The sequence below is a fragment of the Callospermophilus lateralis genome, chromosome 10 (genome assembly GCF_048772815.1).
Source record: "Callospermophilus lateralis isolate mCalLat2 chromosome 10, mCalLat2.hap1, whole genome shotgun sequence".
Taxonomy (NCBI): domain Eukaryota; kingdom Metazoa; phylum Chordata; class Mammalia; order Rodentia; family Sciuridae; genus Callospermophilus; species Callospermophilus lateralis.
The window spans coordinates 40,614,011-40,631,865 of NC_135314.1; the positions used below are offsets into that span (position 1 = coordinate 40,614,011).

General features: G+C 49.8%; 1 protein-coding gene across 1 annotated transcript; it reads left to right on the forward strand.

Moving 5' to 3' along the window:
• Nucleotides 1–468: 468 nt before the first annotated feature.
• Dvl3 (dishevelled segment polarity protein 3) lies at nucleotides 469–17,372 on the forward strand. The gene is made up of 16 exons (XM_076868843.2): nucleotides 469–725; nucleotides 6,667–6,736; nucleotides 7,228–7,349; nucleotides 7,470–7,579; nucleotides 7,770–7,905; nucleotides 8,082–8,175; nucleotides 8,382–8,451; nucleotides 9,284–9,423; nucleotides 9,576–9,652; nucleotides 9,760–9,827; nucleotides 9,979–10,128; nucleotides 10,705–10,836; nucleotides 11,030–11,197; nucleotides 14,099–14,314; nucleotides 14,411–14,821; nucleotides 15,640–17,372. The coding sequence occupies exons 1-16, from the start codon at nucleotides 565–567 to the stop codon at nucleotides 15,669–15,671; spliced, it is 2,157 nt and encodes a 718-aa protein (XP_076724958.1). The 5' UTR covers nucleotides 469–564; the 3' UTR covers nucleotides 15,672–17,372.
• Nucleotides 17,373–17,855: the final 483 nt, after the last annotated feature.

Below are 17,855 nucleotides of genomic sequence, written 5' to 3' on the forward strand. Positions count from 1 at the left end.
CTCTGGGGACCAAAGCGACTCCTGCATTCCACCCCTCCAGGGATACAGGAAAGCCACCAATCCCCTTTGGGTCTAGAATAAGGACCTTGAAAGGTCCGGGAACAGAGTCATCCAGCAAAGACTTCCCCTTCCATCTGTGAGGGCCCGGGACCCGAGCGCCAGAGGCAAGCGCCGCCGCCCGAAGGGTGGGCGGGGAGTCGGCAGGCCCGGCCCAGGCCGGGCCATCAGCGGTGAGGCCAGCGCGGCTCCGCGGCGGCCAGAGGCGGGGCCGCGCCGGGGCGGGGCCCGGGCCGGGGGAGGGGAGCGGGCCCGGCCGCAGCCCAGAGCCGCGAGGGCCACGGCCACCGGAAGAATCGCTGTGGCCAGCCGAGCTGGGAGCGGAAGCAGCGGCGGCAGGCGGCGCTGGGACCCGGGAGAGGCCGGAGAACAAGGGAGCTGGCGCCGCGGCCGGCCGCCGAGCGGGGCTGAGCCGCTGGGCCGCGCCGAGCGCCGCCGCCGCCCGAGAGGCCCGGCCCGGCCGCCCTAGCAGGCCGCGCGCGGGCCACCCGGCCCGAGGCCGGAGCCATGGGCGAGACCAAGATCATCTACCACCTGGACGGGCAGGAGACGCCGTACCTGGTGAAGCTGCCCCTGCCCGCCGAGCGCGTCACCTTGGCGGACTTTAAGGGCGTTCTGCAGCGACCCAGCTACAAGTTCTTCTTCAAGTCTATGGACGATGATTTCGGGTGAGGACGGCCCCGGCCTGGCCTCCGGGGAGCCCCGGCGCTCGGCTTCCAGGGGCCGACGCGGCCAGTTTGGACTTCCCTGGCTATGTTGACTTCTATCCCCACTCGCTGCAAAGAGGCGACTCGATCCATTGGAGCTCCTCTCTGCTTTTGGGGGGTTGGAGTTCCAGTCCTTTAGAGACTCCTAATTCTCCTCTCGGGTGTGGGGAGCGTCGTCCGAGGCCCCCAAAGCAATTTAGTCAAGCCCCCTCACCTCCCTAGAGGCCAGTGGCCCACACAGACAGACACACCCCCCCTCCACCCTGTTCCAGAGTCTTCAACCCTCCTCCTTCCAGGGAGCCTCCTTTTTAACATAGTTTTGGGGTATTTGGCCCCGGCTTGCCTTCCCTATCTTTTCAGCTCCACAACCCAGAGCCATATTTGGAGTATCCCGCATCCAAGGGCTATGCTGTGGGAACTGGGGGAAAGGGGAGTTGAGGGTGCTCCGCCAGGCTGGAAGCTAGGGCCTGCAGACCTTATGTTTATTTACCGCCCATGTGGGCTGATGGGGATGATGTGGGCTGAGCAGAGTGCCTGCCCCTGAGAAAGAGACCTCACTAATCCAGGAGGTGATCTTCCTTCCCAATTTTTCCTCCAGATGGTGGCTCAGAGAGAGACATTGGAAAGGGCCTTAGAGCCTGGGTGGGAACGCCAGGAAGAGCCTCTTGGCATTTTCCATGTTCCCCTCGCTGGTAGGGGTCTTCCCCTCTGCCTAGCTACAGGGCTTTGGACAGGCAGAGTTTGGAAGCAGCCACTGCCCCTTTAAGAGGGGTTGGAATGTTGCAGCCGGAAGGTTCTGTAGCAGCTGGCCTGGGAGGGGGAGCCTGGCTGATCCCCCCCCCCCCCTCTCCAACTCCCAGGGGACTGGGGGAGGGGGAGGCCCCCACACTAGCCTGCCCTGCACTAACTGGGCGCTGGGCCTGGAGGCCACTGGGAAGGCCTCCTTGGTCCTCCAGGCCTGAAGGCTGCCTCTCCAGCCCTAGCCTGAGGCCCGCATTGCTCTTTGCAGCTGAGGCCTCAAAGCTGAGTCAAGGGAGATATTCTTCTCCCTAGTGTTCTTCAGCCTGGCTCTTCTCCCCAGACCCAAGCCCTCCCGGCATCAGGGAGTAAAGCACCTTCTGTCTGCTGCCTGGAATGTTTGTTGTCCCCTTCTCTCCTGGAACTCAGAATTGGATGAACCCATGAAATCCTGTGTGTGAAAGTGCTTTGTACAGTGGGGAGTATACTAGGTAGTTTCTTTCTATTCTTGGTTCTGTTGTTCTTCCTATCCTGGAGTGGGGGCTCCTAGTGTGGTGATGATTGTCTGGTTTCAGTCTGAGGCAGATATGCCTGATTGGAAGACTGTAAAGAGAATAAGTCGGGAAGCCTTGGAGATCAGGAGGTGGGTACTTCAGCTTGGCAGGCAGGAAAAAATAGGGTCCGAAAGGACTGATGCTGCCTTGGGGTATAGGATGGGAGAAAGTCATTCAGAGCCCTCTATGCTGGGACCAAATGCCTTGAAGAAAATTGAAATAGGTCTGTATCAATATCCCCCATCTTGCCCCTGCCTTCTAAGCAGACCATTCTGTGCTGCCTCCCACTCTCCCATGGCTTCTGTTAAGCCAGACCTAGCTGCAGTTATTAGAGGGCACTCATTACATCCTCTTACGGTTTATTTAATATTGTTCTTCAAATTTACTGTTAACCCTCTCTTTTTTTTCCTAAGCTTGACCCGCTTATAATACAAAATCAACCACAGATCTCATTTTCTGTTTATATTTCTTTCTAAATTTTATTATAAGTAAACATTGATCTAAGCAATATTTATCATGTACCCCCTGAAGTTATCTTGCATACATCAATGGTACTTGAAGGATATTAGAGTTGACTGTTTTAACCTTAAGGGATATTAGAGTTGACTGTTTTAACAGGATTAAGAATAATGCTAAAAATAAAGTGGAGAAACTGGGCATTGTGGTGCATGCCTCTAATCCCAGCAACTGGGGAGGCTGAGGCAGGAGGATCGCAAGTTGGAGGCCAGCCTGAGTTAGCAAGACCCTATCTCAAAATAAAAAAGAAAATGAACTGGACATGTAGCTCAGTGGTAGAAAAATAGGACATTGATGGATTAAACGATTTTAGCCTCAGAAGGGTAAATGAGTAGGGGGTATCTGGTCACAGAAAACTAGCCAAGGAGTGTATATACAGTGTGTTTATTTTACAAACTTTTTAACATGGTGCTTACACTGTGCCAGACACTGATCTAAATGCTTTGCAAATCTTTACTCACAGAATCTTCATGATAGCCCTATGAAATAGTGGTACAAACCCCTATGAAATAGGTGGTACAAGTGAGGAAATTAGAGCACAGAATGCTTAAGTAACTTGCCCAAGGTCACACAGCTAGTAAGTGACAGAGCTTGGCTGACATCAGTAATCTGGCTCCAAAGTCTAAAACCTTAGTCACACAGGGCTTTTTTGTGTGTGTTTTTTGTAGGTATGATTGTTATCACCATTTTACAGATGCTCCTTTTCTGGGAGATGGTGGATTTGGCAAACTGGGGAGGTGGATAGGGCTACCACTTATTGAGCCCACACTAGGGACCTCTGCTGACAGGAGGGAAAGAGCATTAGAAGAGAAAGACTGCTGTCCCACCAACAGTCTCTCCATTCCAGGCTTACCCTCTGAGGTTAGGATGTGAGATCTGAGGACCCCTCCAAGTCCCATCTGACCTCCACAAGTGTTTGTCAAACCCAGGGTAGGCCCAGCACTCTTATGTGGAGTAATGGAAGAAGGATAAACATTTTTAGCACTAAGGAGATGGTAGATAAAGAATGGGGTCCCTGCTGCTAATCTGACCTTGAGCTGTGGGAGGGGGTACCGTAGTAAGTTAGGAAACTGTTGCTTCCTCTCCATATCACCACTGCTCTGTTTCAGGACCTTCTGCCTGGGACACTCTTCCCCTGTCTCCTCTAGGTTCAAATCCCTCATCCTTACATCTCTACCCAGTTCCTAGCCCGTCTCTGACACCTAAGTAACACTCAGCAGATGTCTATCCAGTAGACACACCTGTTGCTTTGAGGCTCTAACTTCTCCCCTCTTGCAATATGCTTACCAAATCTACCCACTGGATTGTAACCTCTCAGAGTCTAAGGCAGGCTCCAGGCCTGGTGCTTCATACAGTCCTGTAGTATCACGGGACCTAAAGCCCACTGGGCTCTTGATAAAGCTTGAGTGTGCGTGTGATACTAGGATGGAACCCAGGGGTGCTGTACCACTGAGCAACATCCCCACCCCTTTTTAATTTATTTTTATTTTGAGACAGGGACTTGCTAAGTTGCCAATCCTGGGCCTGCACTTGAGATTCTCCTGCCTCAGCCTTCTGAGTAGCTGGGGTTACAGGCATGCACCACTGCACCCTGGCTCAACAAAAGCTTTTTATTTGGATGAACGATGAATGATGAGAAGATTTGTTTGGTCCCTGCTTTTAGAAACTTACACCTAGTTAGAAAGAGAGTGTGAATCTCACCAAAAGTTGGTAGAGTTAGTAACTACTTTTATTATATGCCTGACCATGCATTTAAGAATCCCACTTACTAGGACAAGTCAAAGCCTTGGAAAAGTTAAGATGGGAGGGCTAATAATGGGAAGGAATTTGAATGTATATTTGTCTGACTCCATGGGGGGATGGGAGACAGGTGTTAAAGAATGAGGCTGTGGGGCGCGGGTACATGAGTGCTATGGAACCCTGAGCCATTCAGCTCTATGGTAGAAGAGTACAGGCTGTCTGAGGTCCCTCAAGGCTGCTGAGGATCAGCTGATCATTGTGAGTCAGCAGAGCCTTGGCGACCTGTCGGTGACCCCCAGAAAGAGAGGAAACATCTGTAGTGTGGAGCAGCGTGGTGGGGCCTGCTAGGGGAGGTAGGGGAGACTCAGCAGCAGTTTCCCACACAGGGAGACCCTCTCCAAAGTAGGACATATAGTCAGTGCACATGCACCCCCTTTTCCTTTCAGCTTTGGCTCTCATGTGAGTCTGCTTGGGGTATCCTCTGGCTAGATTGGTTACCTCTCTGTCACTTCTTTCCAGCCTATTTTGTCTCTAGGCTCTCTGCCATCATGAACCCGAGCAAGATGATTTGGGCTGTTTTTCTAGGGTCGCTGTGGGGTTGGAAATGGTGGGGAGCCAGAGCTGGATGGGAGGGAAGAGGGCAGGCTTGGCCTGGGAACTTGTCTTTGAGTCCAAGAATGTGAGCATCATAAGGAGCCAAGCACGTTCCTGACTCTAGAAAGAAGCTGCTCTAAGAATGAGGGAGGAGTGGTCTTCCCAGCCTTCTCCCTTGCTGTCATCCCTCTCTGCTCAAATGTATGTGTTTGATAGTCTTGACAGTCCTCAAACTTTTCCATTCTCTTCCCTGCCCCAAACCTAGCCAGTATTTGACTTCTTACCTCACCACGTTCCTCAAACCAAACTACAAGCCATGACCACATCCCATACCCTGAATGCCCTATATCAGTGTCCCTCACCACCTACCTCCTCATAAACCCATGCTACCTTTATCATTGCACAGGAAAGAATGTATAAATGTATCATTGCACAGGAAAGAATACAGTGGGAAGAGTGTAGGTTTAGTATCAAATGAGCCTGTGATTGAATTCCATCTCTAACATCCATGAGCTTCATGACCCTGGATAAGATACTGAATATCTGTCAGTTTCCTTATTCATGAAATATGAATCATATTGTCTACATATGAGACTGATATGAAGATTATATGTTCTAAATATAGAGATAGAAGCTGGTATAATAGGTAAGAAAAGAGACTTTAGAGTCAGGCTGACCAGGGTTCATATGTGAACTCTTAGTGTACTAGTAGAGTAAGTTTAGGTGAATTACTGAACATATTGAACCTGGTTTCCCATCTGCCCCAACCTCATAGCATTGCAGTATTAGATGAAATGATATGTAAGTAAAGCACCTAGCAAAATGCTCAGCCTATTATGCTTGCTTAATAAATGAGAGCAGTTGTTACTATTAGTTATCTTAATGGTATATGGAAGATGTTTAGTAAACACCATCTCCCCTTATTTCTTAATTTCCTAATCTCCTTGTCCATACCTCCCAGAACAATGTCAGGATTCCAAGTTGTAAAGGGAAGATCAGTAATAATTGTATCCTTTTTTGTTTGTTTGTTTAATTTAATTTTATATTTTTTATTTGGTTGTAGTGGTCACAATACCTTTACTTTATTTATGTATATTTTTTAATGTGTTTATGGGGATCCAAGCCAGTGCCTCATGCATATTCGGCATCACACATATTTGGCATCACACGTATTTGGCAAGCGCACTACTACTGTGCGCACTACCACCTGCGGTGCTGGGGATTGAACCCAGGGCCTTGTGCATGCAAGGCAAGCACTCTACCAACTGAGCCATATCCCCAGCCCCCAATTATGTCCTTTTTTAAAATATTTTTTAGTTGAAGATGGACACAATACCTATATTTATTTATTTTTATGTGGTGCTGAGGAGTGAACCTAGGGCCTCACACATACTAGCGAGCACTCTACCACTGAGCCACAACACCAGCGCAATAATTGTGTCCTTTTTCCCAATTTGGGGAAAAGAGAAAGTCCAGCCCAAGGAAGCCACATTGGGGTTGGATAAAGCACTTTGGGGGTTATAGGAAATGGCATGACCTCCAATGACTTAGAGGATGCCCCAGAAAGAGCTGGCCCAAACAGAGCTGGTGTCTTCATGGTGGTGCTAAAGAGATGTCCCTGGGTCACCTCCCTTATTCCCATTTGAACAGTCTTGTGCTGGTAGCTTAAATCACAGTTTAGGATGGAGTACAACTGGGATTGCGAGGACCTTCCATGTACATGCCAGAAAGTTCTCTCTGACATCCCTCTTTCCCTACAGAGTTGTGAAGGAGGAGATCTCAGATGACAATGCTAAGCTACCCTGCTTCAATGGCCGGGTGGTATCCTGGGTAAGGAGGCCTCAGTCTCTATCCGCCTGCATGCCTGTGCTGGGTTGAGGGAGGGAAGGCATCACTGAGATCATAGCTGGGAGTTTTATGCTTCAGTATCTGAATTTTCCTTTAGTTTTCTAACTGAACTATTTCTCACCCCAGCTTTCTCAACTTTAATGAAAAGTGGGAGTGGTGGGAAGGGATGAAGGGAAGAGACAGAAACACATGTGGAGATAAAAATATCTCCTATGCCAGTAAGATACCTGCTGTTACCTGGCGACCGCTGCCTGGAACCACCGACCCTTTTCTCCATCCCCCACTCCACTTGAGCAACCCATGCCTCCAAGAGCCCCCTCAACTTGGTTCTGGGGCCACTCCTCACCTTAGCTGCCCTTGCACAGTCCTGCTTCATTCTCCCAGGCCTTCATGCCGTGCCAGAAGCCAACTCCCTATCCCCATCTCCCTGGTGCCCCCTGTCACATAGATCTCACTCAATGTCTCCCCATCAGCTGGTGTCAGCTGAGGGCTCACACCCAGAGCCAGCCCCCTTCTGTGCTGATAACCCATCAGAGCTGCCACCACCTATGGAGCGCACGGGAGGAATCGGGGACTCCCGACCCCCATCCTTCCAGTGAGTAGGAGCCAAGAGTGGGGAGGGCCCATGGGAGAGGACTGCATCAGCTCAGCCCAGGGCTGGGGGAGGGAACCCCCAGCCTGCCCCCTCCTCTACCAAGTCCTCTCTTCCCTGCAGCCCTCATGCTGGTGGGGGCAGCCAGGAGAACCTGGACAATGACACAGAGACAGACTCCTTGGTATCTGCCCAGCGGGAGCGACCACGTCGGAGGGATGGCCCAGAGCATGGTGTGTCTTCCCAAATAGGATTGCCTTCCCCACCCCTACTCCTTTTCCACATCTTTCCAGTCCCACCTCTCTGCCCTGTGTCCTGAGCTCTGGCTATGCCTGGCCCCAGAGTAGCCTCTGGCCTGCGCCTTTCCCCTCTTTTCCCCTGAACTAAGCATAGTGTGAACGCAGCTGCCTCCATCTCCTGCAGCAACCCGGCTAAATGGAACTGCAAAGGGGGAGCGGCGGCGAGAGCCTGGTGGTTATGATAGCTCATCCACCCTTATGAGCAGTGAGCTGGAGACCACTAGCTTCTTTGATTCAGATGAGGAGGATTCTACCAGCAGGTGGGGCTTTAGTTTCATGGGTACTGTGGGGCAGGTGACCCCAAGGAGCCCTAAACCCTGAGGATACTGGCTCCTGGGAGGGATGTGGGCTTTGTGTTGGGCACCTGGGCCCTGCAGTGGCTCTTGTAGAGCAGGGCTGGGCCAGCCTGGTGGGGAACGACTGTGGGGCCCCACAGGTTCAGCAGCTCCACAGAACAGAGCAGTGCCTCACGCCTGATGAGAAGACACAAGCGGCGGCGGCGGAAGCAGAAGGTCTCACGGATTGAGCGGGTATGGGGCCTGGGATGCTCAGGATGGGTGGGGGCAGATTGTGAGCCCTTTCCAGGCAGGCTCAGCTTGTTCTTCCTCAGAACCCTTCCCTTTGGTTCGGCATCTAGAACCATAGAGGGTGAGGGGAGTAGTGCTGAGGAGGAACCAGGTAGGAACAGTGAGTTCTGCCACCCCCACCTGCAGCTCAGGGCCTCTGTCTCTTCCAGTCCTCATCCTTCAGCAGCATCACAGACTCTACCATGTCTCTCAACATCATCACAGTTACTCTCAACATGGGTGAGTCTGGGGAAACAATACTCTTGAACACCTACTGTATGCCAGACACTGGGCAGGCATGAGGGGTTCTGGGAGACACAAGATTTGAACTTTACCCTCAAAAAGTTCTCTTGAATAAACATTAGCTGAAACTTACACAGATCACTTCAATACCTCAGGGTCAGAGCTATGACAGAGATAAGCACAGATAGCTGTGGAAGCAGAAATGGCACCAGGGAAGCCTTCTTGGAGCAAGTGGTTTCTGGGTTTCCTGCCCCTTGCCATCTTTAGTCATTGCATCCTTGCTCTCTAGTTTCTGCCCTAGGTATTCTTTGGTTTTTCCCCCTGCTTTTGGTTGTGGTCTTGGGAAATGAACCCTGATGAATGCCAGGCAAGTGCTCTACCACTGAGCTATATCCCCAGGTCTCACTGAATAGCTGAGGCTGATCTTGAACTTGAGATTCTCCTGCCTCAGTCTTCCAAGTAGCTAGGGATTACAGCTGTGTACCACCACACCTGGTTCCAACAGACTGTATAAAGGAGACAGCTGGATGTAGTGAAAAGAACCCAATTTGAGAACTTAGAAATCTGAGTTTGAATTCTGCCAGTTATTGGCTTAGAAAAGTCACTTAAATTCACTAAACTTCACTTGCGTAATCTGTAAAATGAGACAGTCTCTTCACCACAGCCAGCAAAGATTGAATGAAATCATGGGTAAGTGCACTATATATACAGTGCCTGATTTGGGTTTAGTACATGTCAGTTTTTGTCCCTTTCCACCCTGTTCTAATAAGGTGTTGGTAATTTGGATAGGACTCTTGCCCCTCTCAAGCTGTTAAATTACTTCCTGTAGAGAAGTATAACTTCTTGGGCATCTCCATTGTGGGCCAAAGCAATGAGCGTGGTGACGGAGGCATCTACATTGGCTCTATCATGAAAGGTGGGGCTGTGGCTGCTGATGGACGCATCGAACCAGGAGATATGCTGTTACAGGTATCATTGCTCACCCTGGGTGGTGGTGGTGTGGATAGAGGGTTGGGAGGAGTCCCTGCCCTCTGGAGGAAGACTTCCTAACCCACAAACTCAGCTCCCCTGCCCCTCTCCCCTGCATAGTCTATTACCCAACTCCTGGTCCTCTTTCTTAGGTAAATGAGATCAACTTTGAGAACATGAGTAATGACGATGCAGTTCGGGTACTACGGGAGATTGTGCACAAACCAGGGTATGAATGGAATAGAGCACTGGGGAGGATGGGGTAGACATTTCTGGTTATCATGCAAGAGGCTTGGTCTGGCCTCCACACATTCTACCCTCAATCTTTGTTTTCAGGCCCATTACCCTGACTGTAGCCAAGTGCTGGGACCCAAGTCCACGTGGTTGCTTCACATTACCCAGGAGTGAGTAGATGTGGGGGGAACTTATTCTTAAAGCTGATATCTGTGAGCCCTTTCCCTCATTTCTGCTGTGTTTCCCTGAACCCCCACACCTGCCTGTTGGGCCCAGAAGTGGTCAGGGTGAGCAGCCTGTGACTCCTCATCCTCCCTGCAGGTGAGCCCATCCGGCCCATTGACCCTGCGGCCTGGGTCTCTCACACTGCAGCCATGACGGGCACCTTCCCTGCCTATGGCATGAGCCCCTCCCTGAGCACAATCACCTCCACCAGCTCCTCCATCACCAGCTCCATCCCTGACACAGAGCGTGAGTGTCTAACCCTGTTCCCTGGGCAGCAGACAGAGCCAAATGGGAGGACTGATGAGGGGCAACATATGCACCCGGGAGGACCAGAGACGGGACGCCACTCATTCCAGTTACCTCACACTGCAGTTTCTCCCAGTGGGCACTTTATGGATCTTCACTAAATATTGTTTGCTTCTGAACCTGCATTGAGCACCCAGGGAGCCTCAGTTTCCTCTTGTAAAATGGGATTATTAATATATACTTTACCAGTTCCTATGGGTTCAATAAGAAGCTATAAGTGAAGCACCATTGGTATGTGGCATAAAGTAAGCATTATGGCTTACTAAATGGGTGCCATTTTTATTATTATACATGTAGGCATTGTGCTAAGTACCTTCCTTTATGTAACTGAACTCAAATATCCTTGTAAATAGATATTAAAATCCCCATTTTTATGGAAGAGAAAACTGAGTGTCCAAGAAATCAGTAATTTGTCCAGCATTGATCTGTAATTGTTTGGTATAGCCGGAATGCAAATTCTTATTTGTCTAACTCCAAAGCCCCTTTCTGCTTCACCATTCTGCCTCCCACCCCCAGGCCTAGATGACTTCCATCTGTCCATCCACAGTGACATGGCCGCCATCGTAAAAGCCATGGCCTCCCCTGAATCAGGGTTGGAGGTTCGAGATCGCATGTGGCTCAAGATTACCATTCCTAACGCTTTTATCGGTGAGAAAGCCCCATGGAGGGATGAAGGATTGGGTGAGAAATGATCAGACAGGGCAGGCCAGGGGTGGGGGACTCAATAACTCCTTTGGGCCACTCCTTTGAGCTGGAACCAGCCCCAACCTCATAGCTTCTATGAGGCCAGCTGAACCCAAATTAGATGGGCCTCCCAATCAACTGGCAGCCTTATCCTCAGGCTCAGATGTGGTAGACTGGCTATACCACAATGTCGAAGGCTTCACTGACCGGCGGGAGGCCCGCAAGTATGCCAGCAACCTGCTGAAAGCTGGCTTCATCCGCCACACTGTCAACAAGATCACCTTCTCTGAGCAGTGCTACTACATCTTCGGAGACCTCTGCGGCAGTACGTGTTTCACTGACCTTCTTGCCCTGCCTCTTGGTTGGGAATGGGGAGTGCCCAGGCATATGGCAGCAGACTCCAGGGAACATAGATGGGGCTCAGCAGAGATGGGGCCTGATTCAAGGCCTGAGAATTCTGTGGTGGAAACAGTCCTATCTAATCTCTTCACCTGCCCCACATCTCTTCTTGGGCCTGGCATGCTCTAAGTGCCTGTTCTGTGCCTGACAGTGTTGGTAGTTTCTAAAAGTATTATCTCACTCTCTTGCTAGATCCTCATAATTCCCCCAGAAGCAGGGAGGATTACTATCCATGTTCTCAGATGAGGAAACAGATTTCTCAGTGTGAAATAGTCTGCCCCAGGTCTCACAACTAGTAGCATAGGTGTTAAGCCTCAGATCCAGTTTCTTCTCACTACCTGGGCTGCCCTGGGTGTGTGGTACTTCAGAAACATTTTCTCAGTGATGCTAAACAGAGTACCTGCCCTTGGTCTCTGAACCAAGGAGGATCTGGAACTGACTAGGGTAGGATCTGCCTCAGACCCCTGAAGGCAGGCTGTTCTATAGGATGAAGCTGGAGAAGCTGTCAAGACCAGGTGGCAGAGGATTCTGTAAGCCATACCAAGGAGCTTTGACTTGATCCTGAGAGGGCACAAAAATAGTGAAAGTTCTTAAGTAGTAGAGATCTACAAGGAACCTCCTTTCTCTTTAGCCTGTGGATAATCCTTAGGGTAAGGAGTTCTTAGAACACGATAGCACTGCTCAGGGCTGGGAGCTGAGGTCCACCCCCAGTAGCCACCTCTGCCCAGTAGTGCCAATAGGTATCTAAAGCTAACTCTTAAAATGCTTCAAGTTAGGGCTGTAGTTGTAGCTCAGTGGGAGAACACTTGATTAGTATGTGTGAGGCACTGGGTTTGATCCTTAGCACCACATAAAAATAAATAAAAATGCTGTGTCCATCTACAGCTTAAAAAAAAAAATGCTTCAGGTTAGGTTCTAGGCACTAGAATGTTAGAATGACTGATCCTTCAGAACACAGTCTGTGGGAGGAGAGTAGGATCCCTATCCCTTAGCAATTCAAGTATAGCCCCATGGAGTAGTGATAGATGCATAAGATTTTGGAATTTGGCAGTTCTATGTTCAAATCCTAGCTTCATCCTTACTGTGTGAGGTAAGAGTAAGTGATCTAGCCTCTTAGTGTATCTGTAAGATTCTGTAAGATGGAGATTCATAGGAATTTTTTTTTTTTTTTTTTTTTTTTTTTGAGAATAAGATATGTGCTCTTAGAGTAGTGTATGGCTCATGGTAAATATTCTATAAAAGTTGTCTGTGTTTATATATTTAATTGATTCCAAAATGCACTCTTTTTTTCATATTTCAATATCTGAAATTGGGGTACATCTTGTAATCAATAGCTTCTTAGATTCATTGAAATGTGGTTATTATTTTCATCATTAGCAGAATTAATCCCTGACCTTCAACCTCCAGGGACACCTAAAGCTTCCAAGGCAGCTATGGCCTTTGCTCAAAACATTGTTTCTTCCCTGGGCCTACCCGGATCTTCCACCCAGGGCCCCAGGCCACCCAAGGCCCAACTCAGGGTGATGCTGATAGAAGAGACTTTTCCTTCTCATTTGGCCAAAGCTGAGAGTGTAGCAGTGTGGGGGCCTCAGTTTCTCCCCAAGAGCACACAGTTACTTCCTAGGACAAAAGCATGCAGGATAAAGCCATCACCAATTCTTTGGAAGTGAGCAAAGAAAGATTACTGCTTCCCTCTACCCTGCCTCATACTGCTGCTGTCCATTTGACGGATTGATAGCTTGGCTGGCAGGTTCTAAGGCCACCTCAGAGCCCCTCTTCCTGATTTTTCCTTGCAAGGCTGGGCTGACTCACCTGAGGGCTTGGAGGAAGAGCTCATTTGTATGAACTGTAGGACTTGTAGAGGTGGTGTGTGAGCAAGGGGTATCCCATTATGCTTACTTTAAGGTAGTTCTAGCATTGACACAGGCAGCCTTGCTCTTAAGGAACATACAGTTTCTCCCAGGAAGCCAGAGTCATGAAATAAGTGATAATAGAATGAGTTGGTGCCAGGCCAGAGGTACCCATGTTGTTCTGTCTGGCCCTTCCCACCTTATGTCTAGCCACACCCCAGCAGTACCAGGAAAATGTAATAAAGGCAAGGGTCTTCTATAAGGGGCCTCTAAAAGGCCCCATGTTCTGGGCTTCATATATATATATGGACAGGGTAAAATTTCACTACCATTTCCCCAAACTGCTCCCTGTTTCTAACTAATGACCTTATCTGGAGAGGTAAAGAGAAAGCAAGCAACTCTTAGTTTCTGTTCTGCCTGTAGTTTAGGTTGACCTCAGGCTGCTCTTTTAACTTCTCTGGACTTGACTTTCCTTATCTGGAAAAGTGAAGAACTCCTGTATGGGTCGTGGCAGTCTTTGAGGGAGATGGAGTGCTGTGTGGTATGCTTAATGAAGCATAGGTGTGCAGTACCTACAGAATGTCTTTCACATTCCCTGACCTAGGACCCTCTAAGTGAACAAAAGAGAAAAAGGCTGAATAGCAGTCTTATCCCTTCTTTCAGTCCACGGAAAAGGAAGGAGAGAGCACTACAAATTTAGAAGGGTCCTCCCAGGTTCTGGGAGTTGGATATTGGGATTGACCCAGAATCTTAAATGATGACTTGGGTTTCCTGAGGAGGGTCTCCGTGGCTGTTGAGGGAGTGGCCAGGAGTTGTGCAGAAAGGGTGAGCTCTCTGGCTTGTGCCATACCTACTCCCATTCTGATCAGAAACTACCAGTGTTGCCTACCACCTGACCTAAGCCAGGAACCCCTCTCCTGATCAAGGAGTCCAGGGGACAGGGAATAGACTCGGCTTACCCAGCCTTTCCTCCACAGACATGGCCAACCTGTCCCTCCACGACCACGACGGTTCCAGCGGTGCCTCTGACCAAGATACGCTGGCCCCTTTGCCACACCCGGGGGCTGCCCCTTGGCCTATGGCTTTCCCTTACCAGTACCCACCACCCCCACACCCCTACAACCCCCACCCAGGCTTCCCGGAGCTAGGCTACAGCTATGGTGGGGGCAGCGCCAGCAGTCAACACAGTGAAGGTAATTACGGCGGAGGGAACCATGGAGGGAGCTACAGGTGAGTCCAGGGTGTCAGCTCTGAGTGCTCCCTACCCCGGCCCTGCTTATCCTCCACAGGCAGTCGGAGCAGTGGCTCAAACCGTAGTGGCAGCGATCGTCGGAAGGAGAAGGACCCAAAGGCTGGAGACTCCAAGTCCGGCGGCAGCGGCAGTGAGTCGGACCACACCACACGCAGCAGCCTGCGGGGGCCACGAGAGCGGGCACCCAGTGAGCGCTCAGGGCCCGCGGCCAGCGAGCATAGCCACCGCAGCCACCATTCACTAGCCAGCAGCCTGCGCAGCCACCACACGCACCCAAGCTATGGCCCTCCAGGAGTGCCACCTCTCTACGGCCCCCCAATGCTGATGATGCCCCCGCCGCCTGCAGCCATGGGGCCCCCAGGAGCCCCTCCCGGCCGCGACCTGGCCTCTGTGCCCCCAGAACTGACCGCCAGCAGACAGTCCTTCCGCATGGCCATGGGAAACCCCAGTGAGTTCTTTGTGGATGTGATGTGAGCAGGGCCTCTCCCTCACTGCCATCCCACCCCGCACCCCGTCCCTCTCTCCAACTGTCCGTCCGTCTTTTTTACTTTGTCTGGTACCTGAAAGGGAAATAAATGCAACTAAATCCAGGCGCGCTAGCTAACTGCTCGCTGGGCGCAGTCAGGGCAAGGTGTATCTACCAGTCAGCTCTGCATTCCCTAACCCGGCTCTGGCCTAGCTTGTTCCCTCAGCTCATTAACCTTAGGGGGACTTCCCAGGATCCTTCATGTCCCCGAGTCCTCACTTGCTGGTGCTTACTTCCCTCTGCCCCATCCTCACACGCTTTAGGAGCTGACCCCAGTGGTGTCCTTGGGGGGGTACCCCCTTCTCCCTTTGTTCCCCCTTCATTCATTCAGCTACACCATCCTGGTATTAAGTCCACCCTCTCAAGCATGTGTGCAAATCTCTTGATTTTGCCCCATAGTACTGACACCAAAAAAGTCACTTCTTCTGCCCTATCTAACTCTCCCCTGCCTGCTGCCTCAGTCCTGCACCTGAGCTATAGTCACCCTTCAATAGCTACTCATGCTGTTTACCCCTGCCTGTACCCATTCCTAATCAGAAGCCAGAAGGCCCCCTCAGGTGCCCGAGCAGCTAGTGGCTTCCAGAGAGCATCTCTGCTGGATCCCTTGCTCCTATGCCTGACCCGTGTGCTGGTTCCATCAGACCCTAACCCTACTAACTGGCAGGCTCATCTCACCTCCCGGCTGAAACATTTCTTTTCTTTCTTTTTTCCTCCCCCAATTTTCCCTTGGCCTGGAGCAGCCAAGAATTTCGGGCTGTTTGACTTTCTGTGAACCCCCCCAGCAAGGGGAGGCCCAGCCTCCGAGGAGACCAGGAACCCTGCTTCAGGAGCCCCTCGGGGCTTCCCAAGGATGTCCAGCCCCTACACCCACACTTCAGTATTGCTAGTCTTCTGGGAAGGGCCTCAGCCTTACCCATGCACAAGGACCCTGTTCTCTTTTCCATAGAATATTCTTCCCCGCTATATCTCTCCCCTACTCACCCTCTCTCTGTCTCACACACACACACACAAACACACACACATATACAAATACACACAGGTGCCTATGCAAGTTCACTTAAGCCTCAGGGCTGGACCCTGCCCAGAGGGCTGGACCCTCTCTCCAAGTCCTTTCCTAGATAGTGGGGCTGGTCCCCTTACATTCCTCTCCCCTTCCTCATAGCCCTCAAGCCACATATCCCCAACATTTTCCTACCTGGATAAGCCTATAAGCTGAGTCTCAGGCTGGGCTCAACAGAGAACTCTCCAGGTAACTGACAGGCCATCTCACACATACCCCAACACACACACACACACACACACACACATATACACACCCACTTCCCAATTTGCACACACCATGACACTCCAGAACAAGGACAGGAACCTATAGGCCAGTTGGGAGTTGGGCAAGAGGGCTTCCAGGACTTTCAAACAGAGTTCCAGTTTTTTTTTTTTTTTTTTAACCTTATTTTCCACTTTAAACAAATCACAACTTTCTCTTCTAGCCTCTGCTTTAAATTCTCCTGACTTACCCAGGCTCCCATATTTTTAGGGACAGGGTGTCAAGAGTAATATGAAATCCTTAGCCCAGGTTTTAGGGCAAACCAAAGTAGGGGCATTTTGACATTCTTTCATACAACAAATACTTCTGGGGTTTTAGTGAACAAAGTGCTGTGTTAGACATGTGACTCAATCTTGCTTGCCTTCTGAAAGCTTCAAGTTTACTCCCAACCAGGCTGTGGCTTCTTCTAGCCACCACTACAGGGCCACCTCCTGTACTCCTCTAACTCTGCCTCGTCTTGCTTTGTTGAGAACACCTCCACTATACTATACCTTCAGTGTCAATTCTTACATTGTTCCTTCTTTGGTCCACTTCTCTTTCTTCTGTATTTTTTCCCAAAATGGTGTCATCAATCCTGATGTCCTCAATTGCTGCTGATATGCTGGTGATTCCCAAATATATAACCCCAAATTCCCTCAATCTTCAGATCTGTATTTTTATTAACCACTGAACATCACCACGGACATGTCTATATGGACTCAAGTCATGTCCCCAACCAAGTGTGTTCCTTCTGAATTCCTGTCCTGGTGACCATCACAATCTACACAGGCACACCAGTCAGAAACATTTACAGGCTTAAATTCTTTCTTGTATCTTACCAGTCAGCATATCACATCTTTTCCACTCCAACAATCTTTCTTGAATTTGGCCCTTTCTTTCTCCTTTACCTCTAATTTACCAGAGCCTGGGATTTGGAGTCATATTGTTCTGGGTTTGAATTCTAGCTCTATTTCCTTTTGGTTGCGTGATAGGAGAGTTATTTAACCTCTCTGAGCCTCAGTTCTCTCGTATGTAAAATGATGATAATAATACCTACCTCACAGGGTTGTTGTGAGGATTTAAATTAGATATTGTACGAAAAGTGCCTAGCACAGTGCCTGGCACATGATAGAGTAGGTGCTCAATAAATGGTAACCATTATTATTATTATCATGATCATTATTATTTACTCAAAATTGGCAGGTATTTACAGTATGTTTGGAAGATAAAAATCTGGCAGAGGTGGAAGTGTAGAAATGAAGCCTTGAATGCTGCTGGTTAAAGGATTAGAAATGCCTGTTTTCTGTCACTTAATGGAATCAGGATGTGACCACAGTTTGAGAGGGGCCAGATCTTCATTCTGCTATATCGTGACTTCTGGCAGAAGGCTGCTAGGGACAGTAAGGTTCACAATCAGTTTTGCCCCTTTTTCCTTTTTGCCCTTCCTTCCTGCCATGACAGTTTCAAGCCTGCCTAGAGAAGGCAGCAGGCTGTCTCTGTCTACCAAAACAGAAGAGCTATCTCTGGTCCTCAATTCCAAGATAACAAAAAAAAAAAAAAAAAAAAAGAATAATGGTCATGCCAAAAAGGGCTGCAGCCATGTATGGCCTGTTTGCTTCAGGAACTGTGCCCAGTGTGTGCTCAGGACAAGGC

Bases quoted from the DNA above. Each gene is read 5' to 3' on its own strand.
- Dvl3 (XM_076868843.2), top strand. From the start codon at position 565: ATGGGCGAGACCAAGATCATCTACCACCTGGACGGGCAGGAGACGCCG. The intron at 9,828-9,978 runs GTGAGTAGATGT...TCCTCCCTGCAG, and splicing joins TTGCTTCACATTACCCAGGA to GTGAGCCCATCCGGCCCATT. The intron at 10,129-10,704 runs GTGAGTGTCTAA...TCCCACCCCCAG, and splicing joins CTCCATCCCTGACACAGAGC to GCCTAGATGACTTCCATCTG.